This window comes from Sarcophilus harrisii, chromosome 1, assembly GCF_902635505.1.
Source record: "Sarcophilus harrisii chromosome 1, mSarHar1.11, whole genome shotgun sequence".
Taxonomy (NCBI): domain Eukaryota; kingdom Metazoa; phylum Chordata; class Mammalia; order Dasyuromorphia; family Dasyuridae; genus Sarcophilus; species Sarcophilus harrisii.
Genome location: NC_045426.1, coordinates 155,484,635 through 155,497,695, shown reverse-complemented (window position 1 = coordinate 155,497,695; position 13,061 = coordinate 155,484,635). Strand labels below are relative to the sequence as shown.

Here is a 13,061-nt window from a genome sequence, read left to right as displayed (position 1 = left end):
GCTAGTGTTGCAGAGATTACGGACACTGGCACACATTGAATTCTGATGGCAGAACTATGACTTAGGCCAACTGTTCTGTAAACAATTTAAAACTGAATTTTAAAGCTCATTAAATTGTATATAGTTTTTGCCTCAGTGATATCACTACTTGGCATATACCCCAAGTAGGTCAAAGAAAGAGAAAAATGTCCACATATACCAAAAATATTTACAGCAGTATTGTTTTAGCAGTAAAGAACTAGAATGAAAGTAAGTGTCCATTGATAGGGAATGGCAGAACAAATGACGGTATATGAATGAAATGTAATATTACTTTACAACATTACTTTCAGAAATGACAAATATGAAAAAACAAGAAAAATTTTGGCAGATGAGAATGAATTGGTTAAGAAAAAAGTAAACAGAATCAGAAAAACTTTTTACACAATTATGGTGATATAAAGAGAAACAACAAGGAAAGTAAGTAGAACTCTGATTAACCCTCTCAGCAGAGAGGTAGTGGCCTCTATGTGTGGAATAAAGCATATATTGTTAGACATGATAATATGTTGATTTGTTTTATTCATTTATATTTATTTGTTAAAAGGAAGGATTCTAACGAGAAAGGAAGGAGTTAGCTGAAAACGATAGTAATGTACAAAAAGAAAAGAGAATTAATAAAACATTTTTAAAATGAGTATACAATATTAGAAAACATGTGACTGTTTAACATGTATATAGTTATTATAAAAGTTTACTAAAGGAGACTCAATTTAGCAGGTATTAAGGAAGAGGGAGAATATCAGAGTTTTAGAATCTAAGGTTAGTCAATACCTGTAAGTTCAAGTTTTGATTGTAGGCAAGAGTGATGGGACTGGGTTTTTTTCTCCCAAATGTTTATATCCACAAAATGCTATTTTGATGCGTCATAAAAGTGTGGAGATGACCAAATTCCTGATGCTCTCTACCATGGTGATAAGATTTTGAATATGACCTTGTTAACAGATAAGAATCTGAATTCCAAGGCCCAACCCAGCTTTCTATGGAAAGGCCTAAAATCATCAGTAAGCTAATCACCTCCTAATGGAGTTATTTTGGCTACAACAGCTTATAAGACAAACAGGAGTAAAAATATGAGCCCTTTCCATTGATGCCATTGTGGTGTTTGGGTGCTAGGAAAAGTGTCAGAAGGCTTTAAGATTACAGTTTTTGGACTATTGATAAAATTCAATTTGACTATTGATCTATACTTTAAATATGAATGAATGAAATTAAAAGACAAAAGGATGTTGCAGTAAAATGGAAAGATGTTTCACAGTTGTGCATTGTAGATGCAGAGTAGGAGTTGGAGGAGAGTATTTTGTTTTTAAAAGAAAAATTAATTCTTGGGATTCTTGTTTTTTATATATTACCAATAATACGTATTTTCAAAAATACCATCATGAAAATAATTGCATCTTCTATTTAATGCAGCTTGCTGAGAACAAAGTGATAGAGAAATTCTACAAGAATTTGACAAGAATTTCTAAATCAAATCATCATATAGTGTCATGCTTGCTGATTTCAGAGCAGAGAAGAGAAAACGTGAGGATGTGGAAAAGTTCATATGGAAAGTTTAATGCTCATACTTGAGGTGACAGTCTCAAAACAAGGACATGAAAAAAGTTGGTAGATGTTATGAATTCACAGGGATAGAGATTTACATTTTTGTGGAAGGTCAGTGCATTATCAACCACAAGGTATGTAGAAATTCTACTGTAGGTGCTATACTAGTGTTTCTCATCGATTTAAAAATAAAACCATGGAGAATATAAGTTAATGTTCTCTCTTTATCTGTCTCTGTTTTCTGACAGTATGGTGTGAGGAAAAGAACACTTGACTGGGAATCAGGCAGCCTGGGTTAAAATCCAGGGTGTGCCACTTAATACCTGTGAGACCTTGGTAAGTCACTGGACTTCTTAATGGCTGAGATTCCTCATCTGAAAAATGAGGAGACTGAAATACATGGCTATGCTAATTCTTTGCTTTCAAATGCCCAGTACCTGCAGCATAGCAGGGGCTGAGGTTGTTGTAATTCATCTTCAAAGAGGGAAAAAAAAATGACATTATTATGCTGGAATGAGACTACATTGTGTCCAACTATGGTTGATGAGATATGACTAATATGAATTTAGAAGGCTCTACAACAGGATGAATCCAAATACTCCATATGACATTTGAGTCAAGATGTCTGTGACTTTAGACATCACCTGTTTCTTTTGAGCTAATGAAATTCTGCTTTGCTCCTAAGGCACAGCACTTCTTTGATATGGATATATAGGATTGGGTCATCCTATACCAGTGCTTCCCATGTATCAATTCCAAACTCCTTCAGAGAGACTTTCAGTTTGTGTCCTTGTATTGCTTCTTCTGACTTTCATGCAAACACCTGCCTTGTGTGAATTCTACCTTGTTTGTATTAAATAAAAAGCCTTTTAGGCAAACATACTTTTGGCAGTCTAATACGGTGGCCAGCCCCTCAGAATTGCGTTCTCTGTAGTACTGTTTGAATGACTGGCAGTTCAGTTCCTATTCCTAGTCTTCAGTAGAGTCAAATCAATTCCTTATCAAAATGGATGTATATGCGTGGTGAGAAAAGATAAGAGTTAAACGGAAAGCCAACATTTAAATTGATCTGAGAAACTTTTTTTTTTATAAGAAATAAAGCCATAAAGAATTGTGATATCACTCTAACTTTCCAGAAATATCTTACTTTAATCAATTACTCGACAGACATTTATCAAGTGCCCTACCACATGCAAGGCACTATTCTATACAACTGAGATTGAAAGATATTAACAGTCTATCTTCAAGGAGCTTTTATTTCACTGATAATTTTCAGTGCCCCATGGCAGCTCTCTAAGATTATAAGTAACAGAAGAATTACTTATCTGCATTTTTGGCGTTTCCATATTAAGACTTTCTTAAACTGATAAAATCTTTAGGTTTGGACCCAAACTCTGTATTTTATACTTTATTCAAATTGGACCAAAGAAAAATTCACCGTTTTAAATTCTCATTATTTTAAAATAGCAACAGACTTCTTATATACCTGAAAGCTTCATCTGCATGAAGCAAAGAGAAAGCCATGGAGGCCCTCTTTTTGCAGATACAAGGCTTGAGACCTTCCTAGAAAATGAGATTAAATTTGTATTTTTCTCCTTTAATTATAAGTGTGTATGTGTGTGTCTAGCATGTGCTCAGGGATATGGGGCTGTAACAAATGAAAAACATCCCCCTGGCCTTTGTTAAAGGTCTCCTGAGTTCAAGACTTGCCTCTCTCTGGCTGCTTTAAAAAGGCAATAAGAGGACAATGGGCAGAAAAACCAATGGAACTAGAATAACAGAACAGTTCTGGGGCTGGGTTAGAGGGCATCTGCAAGGAGGCATCTCTACTTGGCATCCACACAGGAATCAATTGCTCCATCTTTTGGCTTTCCCAGAAGGAATGAATGATGAACCTGCGCAGCATGATTCTCCAACACGACAAAATCTTCAGGCTATTAGAAACAGCTCCAAAGATCACACTATGTCAACAAGGGCTTGTCTCTGTATTGCAATGGTAAAATCACCACCCTATTGTAAAATGAACCATTTAATGGATTTTTACCCCCATGATAAAAGATAACCCTTTATGATGGCATAATGCTTTGTATGCAATATTTACTAGATTTTCATAATAACTCTGTGAGGTTGATATTATAAGTATTATGAGCTAGAGCTCATAATACTCATAATACTCCTCTACAAAGGAAGGAGCTGATACTTGAGAGACGTCCAGGTAGTCAGAATTTGAATTTGGTATCCTGATCTCATAACCAATACTTTTTCCACTAGACTATATTGTTTCTTCACACCTAAGGGAAACAAGGCAATGACATAGGTTTTGTCAGCTCCATTTGATGTTCTACTTTTCCATAAATGGCATAGAGTAGGTTAATTCTCTATAATTACAAATTTTTTTGAAACTTCTATTATCTATTTCACAACTAAGCAATGAAGCATAATTTTTTCTCAAAATAATTAGGCATTTTATTATGCAAAATAATAAATTTTGATAATTTATTTAACAAATAAATTAGGTAATTTATTTTGTAGTTGTTGATTAGACTAATGTACCAAAATAGCATGATAGTAAGTTCACTTTTATTTTGTCTGATTTATTTATATGACTAAAGAGGCATGGTTCCTCTATTGGAGTATATTGAACAGATACATCAGGATGTGTTCATAGCCACACTGAATAATAAAGTTTTCTGAGTGCTTTTTAGTATTTCAGGTAATAACCTAACATGATGCATAGCAGAAGAAGTTTATTTTCTTAAATCCTACATGTCCTGCTGAATATAATAATACTATGCTATCTATTAGCTGTGGAGATAGTGGATTGGCTTCCTATCTTTCTTTTCTTTTTTTTTTTGCTTCAGATATTTCATTATTATTATTATTAGAGATTTGGAAGAATTTTAAATATGGTTGTTATAGTTGGTGATTATTTATTTGCTAATTGTTCATATCATTTGACTACTTATTTTGTAAGGAAAGGTTTTTGGTTTCACGTATCTAAGCTAATTCCCAATATAACTTGAATATCAAATTTCATCAGAAAAATTTTATGCAAAGATTCCCCCCCCCAAAAAAAAATTATAATTTCCCTTATTATCCTAAGTATACTGATTTTGCCCATGAAATAACTTTTTGATGTCAGATAATCAACACTATATCTTTTCTTTCTATACATGGTATAACTCCATTTTGGTTAAAGCAAATGATTATTTGAATATAATGCTGTAGCCTTTTTTTTTTTTTTAAGGATTTTATTTATATTTTTATATTCATTGGTGAAATGGATTTATGGAATTCTTCCTCTGATTTAAGTGTAAGAATTTTGCCTAATAAAAAGAGTTTGTTAGGATGCTTTGTTTCTCAGTTATTGAGAATAATTTGTGTATTAAGAGATATTAAGTGATCTTTAAATGTTTGATAAGATTCATCTGGGAATCCATCTGCACCATAGTTTGTTTTTTTTTCCTTTGATAGTTTCTTCATGGTTCTTTCTTTCTAGAGAAGTGTTGCTTTCCAAATAAAAATTTAAAAATATAAAATTTTTGAGGGGGTGTTTGAGACTTATGATTTCAGTGGAATAGGGAACTATTTCCTCTGACAATGCAGAGCCTTCTCTGAAACTTACTGAGGCACTGAGAAGTTCTGGGTCACACAATCATGATATATTAAAAGCAGAACCTAAATCCAAGTTTTCTTGACTCCAACTCTGGGATTTCTAGCTACTTGTAATATTATTGCTACTTTTCTATAATCAAATGAAGATATATTTAACATAACATCAAGCCAACCCTTTAAGGCATATTTCTGGGGAAGAGTTCTGAAGAGTTACCTGTTCTTCTCGGGATGACCCTTTCTTTGGCTGTTGCTTCTTTAAAGCTTCATATTTTTTCTTTTCTCTTCGATATTCTGCAACGGCACTATCTGAAACATCATCTTCTGAGGAATAAACGGATATTTTAAAACATAGTTAAAAAAAATTTTCATTTCATAAGATTATTCTAGAATTGCTTATGCTCATAGCAACAAGAGGGAGCACCTGACCAACAAGATAGAACTCTACCTTACAAATACAGAGAATCATGAAAAGGCTTATATGAACTGTTGAAAAGAGAACAAGTAAACAGAAAAAACAATAATAACTAAATAATCAAAATTGAATGTTAAGTAAAATATATAATGATCATACTTGGCTCCAAAGAAAAGATATGAAAAGATCACCCCCTGTTCATTAACAGAGGAAGGGAGATTCAGAGGTATGGAACAGTGCATACAGAGCATCAAGCATTTTACTATATTGATTTTTTCTGCTCCCCCCTTTCCACATTTTTTTTCCTTTTCTTTGCTAAGGTATATTTTTATGGAGGGGAAGGTGAGGAATATAGGGAGATATTTATAGATGATGTAAAAAACAAAAGCTGTCAATACAAATCTACAAATTTTTAAATCTGAAAATTGAACCAAAGAACTCTACTTTTCCAGAAGCCTTTATTTAATACTCTCCAACTGACCAACTAGATTTCATAATTGCTTGAAATTCTCCATTGATTATTAACTACTGATTTTTATGTTTAAGGAGATGTTAATGAATAGTGCATTGTTGGTTTTTATAACCAATATGTTTCCTTTAATTGGATCATTGGTGAAAGTGATGAGGAGACCTATTCTCTGATATGAAACTAATTAAAATCCTTTGGTGTTTATCTTGATAAATCTATTGTTACCCAATAATAACAAAATAAAAATTGAAAACATTTCCCTCAAGTCTGTTTTCCCTGCTTTAGATCTCAAAAGTTACTAATATTTCCCACATAATGGAGGAGAGTCTTCTAATCAAGGCCAATGTTTCTATATTTCTAATCCTATTCTCTATTATCTTTTACCCCAACAATTATCATCTTCTCTCTAACCTTTTTTCCCCTCTCCAGTAGCTCTTTTATTGCCACTTAGAGTCAAAGTTAGGCCTCCCATTTGTTTTTAACAAGTCCTCACTTGATCTAACATAATCTCAAACTATTGTTCCAGATCACTGTATGTTTTTCATTTCCAAACTCCTTGTTTGACATTTTATTTCTTCTACCTCGCTTTTAAACCTCTTCAGATCTGATCCTTAACCTCCCACATGAACCCCTCTCTGTAAAGTTACCACTGACCATCTCTCAACTGTCCAATCTGATAGCCTTTCCTCAAGCCTCATCTTTCTTTCTTTTTTTTAAACTTTATTTTTCTTAAGAGTTTTTTTTTCTTAATTAATGCTTTTTATTTACAAAGCATATGCATGGGTAATTTTTCAATATTGACCCTTGCAAAACTTTCTGTTTCAAAATTTTCCCTCCTTCTCCCTATCCCCTCCCCTAGATGGTAGGTAGTCCAATACATGTTAAAATATATGTTAAATCCAATATATGTATACATATTTATAGTTATCTTGCTGCACAAGAAAAATTGGATCTAGAAAGAAAAAAAAAATCTGAGAAGGAAAATAAAATGCAACAACAGAAAGAGTGAGAATGCTATGTTGTGTTCCACACTCAGTTCCCACAGTCCTCTCTCTAGGTGTAGAGGGCTCTCTTCATCACTGAACAAGTGGAACTGGTTTGAATCATCTCATTGTTGAAGAGAGTCACGTCCATCAGAATTGATCATCGTATAATCTTGTTGTTGCCATGTATAATGATCTCCTGGTTCTGCTCATTTCACTTAGCATCAGTTCATGTAAGTCTCTCCAGACCTCTCTGAAATCATCCTGCTGGTCATTTCTTACAGAACAATAATATTCCATAACATTCATGTACAATAACTTATGCAGTCATTCTCCAATTGATGGGCATCCGCTCAGTTTCTAGTTACTAGCCACTACAAAAAGGGCCACCACAAATATTTTTGCACATCTGAGTCCCTTTTCCTCTTTTAAGATCTCTTTGGAATATAGTCCCAGTAGTAACACTGCTGGATCAAAGGGTATGCACAGTTTGATAACTTTTTGAGCATAGTTCCAAATTATTTTCCAGAATGGTTGGATTCATTCACAATTCCACAACAATGCATCAGTGTCCCAGTTTTCCCGCATCCCCTCCAACATTCATCATTATCTTTTTCTGTCATCTTAGCCAATCTGACAGGTGTGCAGTGGTATCTCAGAGTTGTCTTAATTTGCATTTCTCTGATCAATAATGATTTGGAGCATCTTTTCATGCAACAATTTCTTCTTCTGAAAATTGTCTATTCATATCCTTTGACCATTTATCAATTGGAGAATAAGCCTCATCTTTCTTGACCTCTAAAGAGTATGGCACTGTTGACTACCCTTTCTTTTGTCACTGTTTTATCTCTTGGTTCTCCTTCTACTTATCTGACCATGCTTCTCCATTTAAAAAACAAGAACAACCCAAACTACTTGATCTTGCCATAATAACTAGTACATAGTTGGTTCTTAATATTTGTTCCATTAAAATGCAATCAAAAAATTAATTTTAAGCTATTGTCCATTTATCTCTCCTTCTTTTCACTACCAAAAACTTGTAAAAATGTCTAGATTCACCACATGACCCATTGTAATCTAGTTGCTCACTTCACAATTCAGCTAAAATTGTCTAAAATTTTTAGCTTCCTTCTCCTCCTGGTCACTCTTGTCCCTTAGTTTCCGTAACAACTCTTCATGGTTTTCCCCTTATCTACTTTCATGACTTCTTAGTGTCATCATTATCTGTTTCCCATTCCTTTAACATGCTACACTGTGCCTCTGCTGGTTACCACATGTATGATCTTGGGCAAGCTATATAACTTTATTGGTGCTCAGTTTCTTCACATATAAATTAGGTGGTTGAACTGGATGACCTTTTAGGTCCCTTTTAGTTCTATATTTATGATCTATGAGGTAGTTTCTCCTATGCCCTCTTTTCTTTCTCCATCCTCTTACCCTTAGTGATCTTACCTGCTCTTTAGATTTAAGGACTGTATCTATTAAGATAATTCTTAACCTACATATCCAGTCCTAATATTTTGTTTGAACTCTTGTCTTACACTGCTTGCCACTTGATGTCTTCCTGGGTATTAGATAGGCATTTCAAACTCAATTTGTCTAAAACCACATTTGTCTTTTCCTTATTCCCATCTCTGTCCCTCTTTCAGACTTCCCTGTTTCCAACATCTTCCAAATTACCTATGTTATCAACCTTGTTGTCCTTAACCCTTTCAACCCTTTCAAATCCCTCCCCCTCAGCAGCTTTGTGGAGATAACATATCTTTCCACAAAGTAGTGGTCAAGTTTTGTTAACTGAACCTCTCTTTACATAGCAACTTCCCTATTTTGGACATTCATCTCTTCTCATTCCTATTACTAAAAGGTTTGTTCTACTTTTAGTTTCAGCCTGGCATTTTAGGCCTTCTCCTCCCCTCTTTCCCCAAGCTTTTGACTCATACCACCCTTTCCAGGTTTATTTCATATTACTCCCCTTTAATAATTCCATTCTTTACTATTAAATATTTCTTCACCTAGACACTGTCTCGCCTGGGTGCTTTTGTACAAATTGATTCTTATGCTTAGAAAGCCCTTATCACTTGTCTGTTGCTCATGATTCTTGTCTTGCTTTAAGACTCAGAGATTATTTCTTCCACGAACCCTTTCTTGATACCTTCAATTACAATATTTTCTTTACTCAAATTTCCTTGTACTATAAACATTTTTATATGCTATAACACCCTAATGTAATGTAAGTTCATTGTAGAAAGGTTATGTTTTGTTTCCTATCTTCCTATTCTAAATCAAGCACAATATCTTGCACTTAATAAATATTTGTAGTCTTAAAGTTAATTCTACAATATAATTCCCTAAAAGTTTAATATATTGCAGGGGCTGGAAAACTATGGCCCAAAGGCCAAATCTAGCCTGCTACTTGTTTTGTACATTGAGTGAGGTAAAAATGGTTTTTACATTTTAAACTATAATAAAGCTCTATTTTAAAATGTAAAAACCATTCTCAGCTCACAGGGTGTACAAAAACTGGTAGTGAGCCAGATTTGCCTGTGGCTTTGTCATAGTGGAAAGGATACTCAGGAAAGAGCTAGGTTCAAAAACCACATTTGATATTTACTAAGGATATTGCTCTGGACAATTTACTTAACCTTCAAGTCTCAACTTGCTCATTTATAAAAATGGAATAATACTGGTATTACTTATCCCTTAGTATTGTTATGAGATTATGTGGCAATGTACATAAAAATATTCTGGAAATCTTAAAGCATTCTAAAAAAAATGTTATTATGATTATAGATACTACAAGTAATTTGGAAAAAAATTTTCTTTTGTGGGTTGGAGGATCTCAAATAATGGTAATAATTCTTATTTCACTTTTTTTCCTTCTATATTTATTTTTCATACTACTTAACCTCTGCTAGGCATATAAAAATAGCTTCTAAAGGAACATATTTCCTCAGTGTTTAACAAATAACACTTTTTATATTCAATTGTGCTGTTAGGGTTATGAAAAGAAGTATGGGTACACATACTTTTGTGGATGTGAACTTTGATATCTTAATATTTTAATAACAAATTAAATTATGATGAAACTGTAGTTATGGCACATTACACAAATTGCAGTACAAGGTAACTAATGGTTCTGTTTGGGAAGCAACAAAAGGGAGAAAATCATAAGTTTTGCTTATAAATTTTAGGAATTATTTATTCTGTGCCATGATCACTATGGTGATAGCCAGGAGATATAGACACAGAAGATAAGATCTGCATTTTCTTTTCTTTTAAAAAAATTTTTTTATTTTGAAAAATTTTTTTTTTACAATATTATCCCTTGCACTCACTTCTGTTCCGACTTTATCCCTCCCTCCCTCTACCTCCTCCCCCAGATGGCAAGCAGTCCTATACATGTTGAATATGTCACAGTATATCCTAGATACAATATATGTGTGCAGAATCAAACAGTTCTCCTGTTGCATAGGAAGAATTGGATTCAGAAGGTAAAAATAGCCCAGGAAGAAAAACAAAAATGCAAACAATTTAGATTCATTTCCCAGTGTTCTTTCTTTGAATGTAACTGCTTCTGTCCATCATTGATCAATTGAAATTGAGTTAGATTTTTCTCTTTGTCGAAGAAATCCACTTCCATCAGAATACATCTTCATACAGTATTGTTGTTGAAGTCTATAATGATCTCCTGGTTCTGCTCATTTCACTTAGCATCAGTTCATGTAAATCTCTCCAAACCTCTCTGTATTCATCCTGCTGGTTGTTTCTTACAGAACAATAATATTCCATAACATTCATATACCACGATTTACCCAACCATTCTCCAATTGATGGGCATCCATTCAATTTCTAGCCACTACAAACAGGGCTGCCACAAACATTTTGGCACATATAGGTCCCTTTCCCTTCTTTAGTATCTCTTAGGGGTATAAGCCCCGTAGTAGCACTGCTGGATCAAAGGGTATGCACAGTTTGATAACTTTTTGGGCATAATTCCAGATTGCTCTCCAGAATAGTTAGATTCGTTCAAAACTCCACAGTTTTCCCACATTCCCTCCAACATTCATCATTATTTTGTCCTGTCATCTTAGCCAATAAGATCTGCATTATTAACCTAAAGTAATAATAGGCTATAAGTTCATTTAATATGAAAAGTGTTTTTTAAGGGAAACAATCTGGCAAATTATGGGATTTAGGGATATAAAAAAATATTAAATATAACATATAAGGTAAACTTATAGAAGCTTTGAATCTGAAAGGTAGAAGTTTTGTTTTTGTTTGTTTATATTATGCTATCAGATGACTTCTTAACTTGTTCCTAAATCCCTGAAATCTAGGAAACAGATATAGACCCCAAGGTTAAGAACCCTTGTTCTATAACCTATTCCCTGTCCTCAGTTCATTCCCATGACACTACCAAAGCATCTACTACATGAAAGACAATGAGAGTTTACAATCTAGTAAGAGAAAAGACACATAAAAAACTACGCTACAAATGAGAAAAACATGAAGTGTAAAGAGATTACATGTACCAAACTCTAGGGACCTACAACAAAGGAAATCTTTATCACTGGAATAGGTATTGGAGCTAGACCTGGGATTTCAATGTTAAAGGAAGCTCCTAATACAAAAATCCTCTCTGCCAATGCAGGCTAGCACCTTTCTGAAAGTTAGGAAGAAAGGCTAAATCATTGGTGAGCTGAAAAGGCCCAGAATGTAGCATCATCCTTATATCTGGCTTACCTGAAACCAAAAATATTGCAGAGAATCTGGGACTCTTGCCCTCTAATAATGGTCTGGACTCTTTCCCCAGAGGCATACTAAGTAAGGTGTGTTTTTTTTGATAAATGCCAGGGATCACAAGCCTTGGTGCTTGAGCACTAAAGAATTACATTCATTTCAAAATGGTTTGGCACTTACATAAAGCTTATTACAGCTCCTTTTATTTTCAACTAGTTGAATAGTCTGAGGATTTTCTTTTGAGTGGAGTTATTAAAAATTCCATTCTAATTTGATTCATAAAATTTCTTCAGCTACATTGCATAAAGGGATGGGAAAAATTCATTTATTTCTAACCAGATATATATAAATAAAGGTAGAGAGAGAGAGAGAAACAAAATGCCATAGGAGGCTGGGTGTATAAGAAGACAATAAAAATGTTTTGGAGATAGTCTCACTAATTAACCTATTGCCATATTATACAATATTATTAGTAAAACATGTAGCAGTTTGGGTTGTGCTGATTTTATCTTGTGATAATTTTCTCACAAAAAGTCATAAAGTAAAAACACATGTTCCCAAGAGTGATGAAGAGCAACTTGATGCTACTTTATGTCTGCATGCCCATATGCAAAATTAAATTGATGCTACTCCAAATAATTAAAATTCCACACACTACTGAACAAGCAGTGATATAGCACAGCAAATATTTAAGTTTTTTGACTAGAATAAAAAGGGTAGATAAATTTTTAACTGCTTATGGTTTGAGCATTAAGGAAGACAGTCAGGCAAGAGAAAGATAAAGAAAGGTTTTCAAAGGTTCAGTCCTTCAATGGTGCTAATACCAATCTGTAAAAGTATAGTTATCCTCTCCAAAAAAATATTCGTTACTATTTTACTATTAACAGGATTCTCTCTCAGCTGGGCCACATTTGCTGGTGAATTGAGTCCAATTTTGTAAGACAAAACTCCAAGATCTTGTGGACAACATTCACAGAAACTGGAGACAAGAAAGACACATAAGGTCATTTATCCTACCCACCTGCAAATGCCAATGAAAAGCTGAAAAGCAAAAACTAGTTTTGCATCCAAAATTAAAATCACAGTATTTAACACACAAAGAATGACCCAGAAAATCTGGATATTAATATGTTTCACAAAATACAGTGATGCAGTCCTTTATCAAAATAGAAAACATCTGGTAAGAACAGAATAAAATGAAATTCACAGTAAGGCTATTCTCTATCTTACCATCTCCCTCAAAGAAATGGACATAAAT

General features: G+C 33.8%; 1 protein-coding gene across 2 annotated transcripts in view; it reads right to left on the bottom strand.

Annotated features, from left to right (window-relative positions):
* Positions 1 to 13,061, bottom strand: part of CWC27 (CWC27 spliceosome associated cyclophilin) — a 286,067-nt gene that overhangs the window by 53,093 nt on the left and 219,913 nt on the right. Inside the window, exons 12-13 of one of the 2 annotated variants that reach the window (XR_004233770.1) lie at positions 5,414 to 5,520; positions 2,468 to 2,581 (exon numbers count right to left, since the gene is read on the bottom strand). Coding sequence is in view for 1 of the 2 variants with exons in the window: in XM_012541061.3 (XP_012396515.2) it covers positions 5,414 to 5,520 (107 nt within the window). In the remaining variant the exon portion in view is untranslated. The remainder of the gene's footprint in view (positions 1 to 2,467; positions 2,582 to 5,413; positions 5,521 to 13,061) is intronic. The other variant, XM_012541061.3, reaches the window with a different exon arrangement.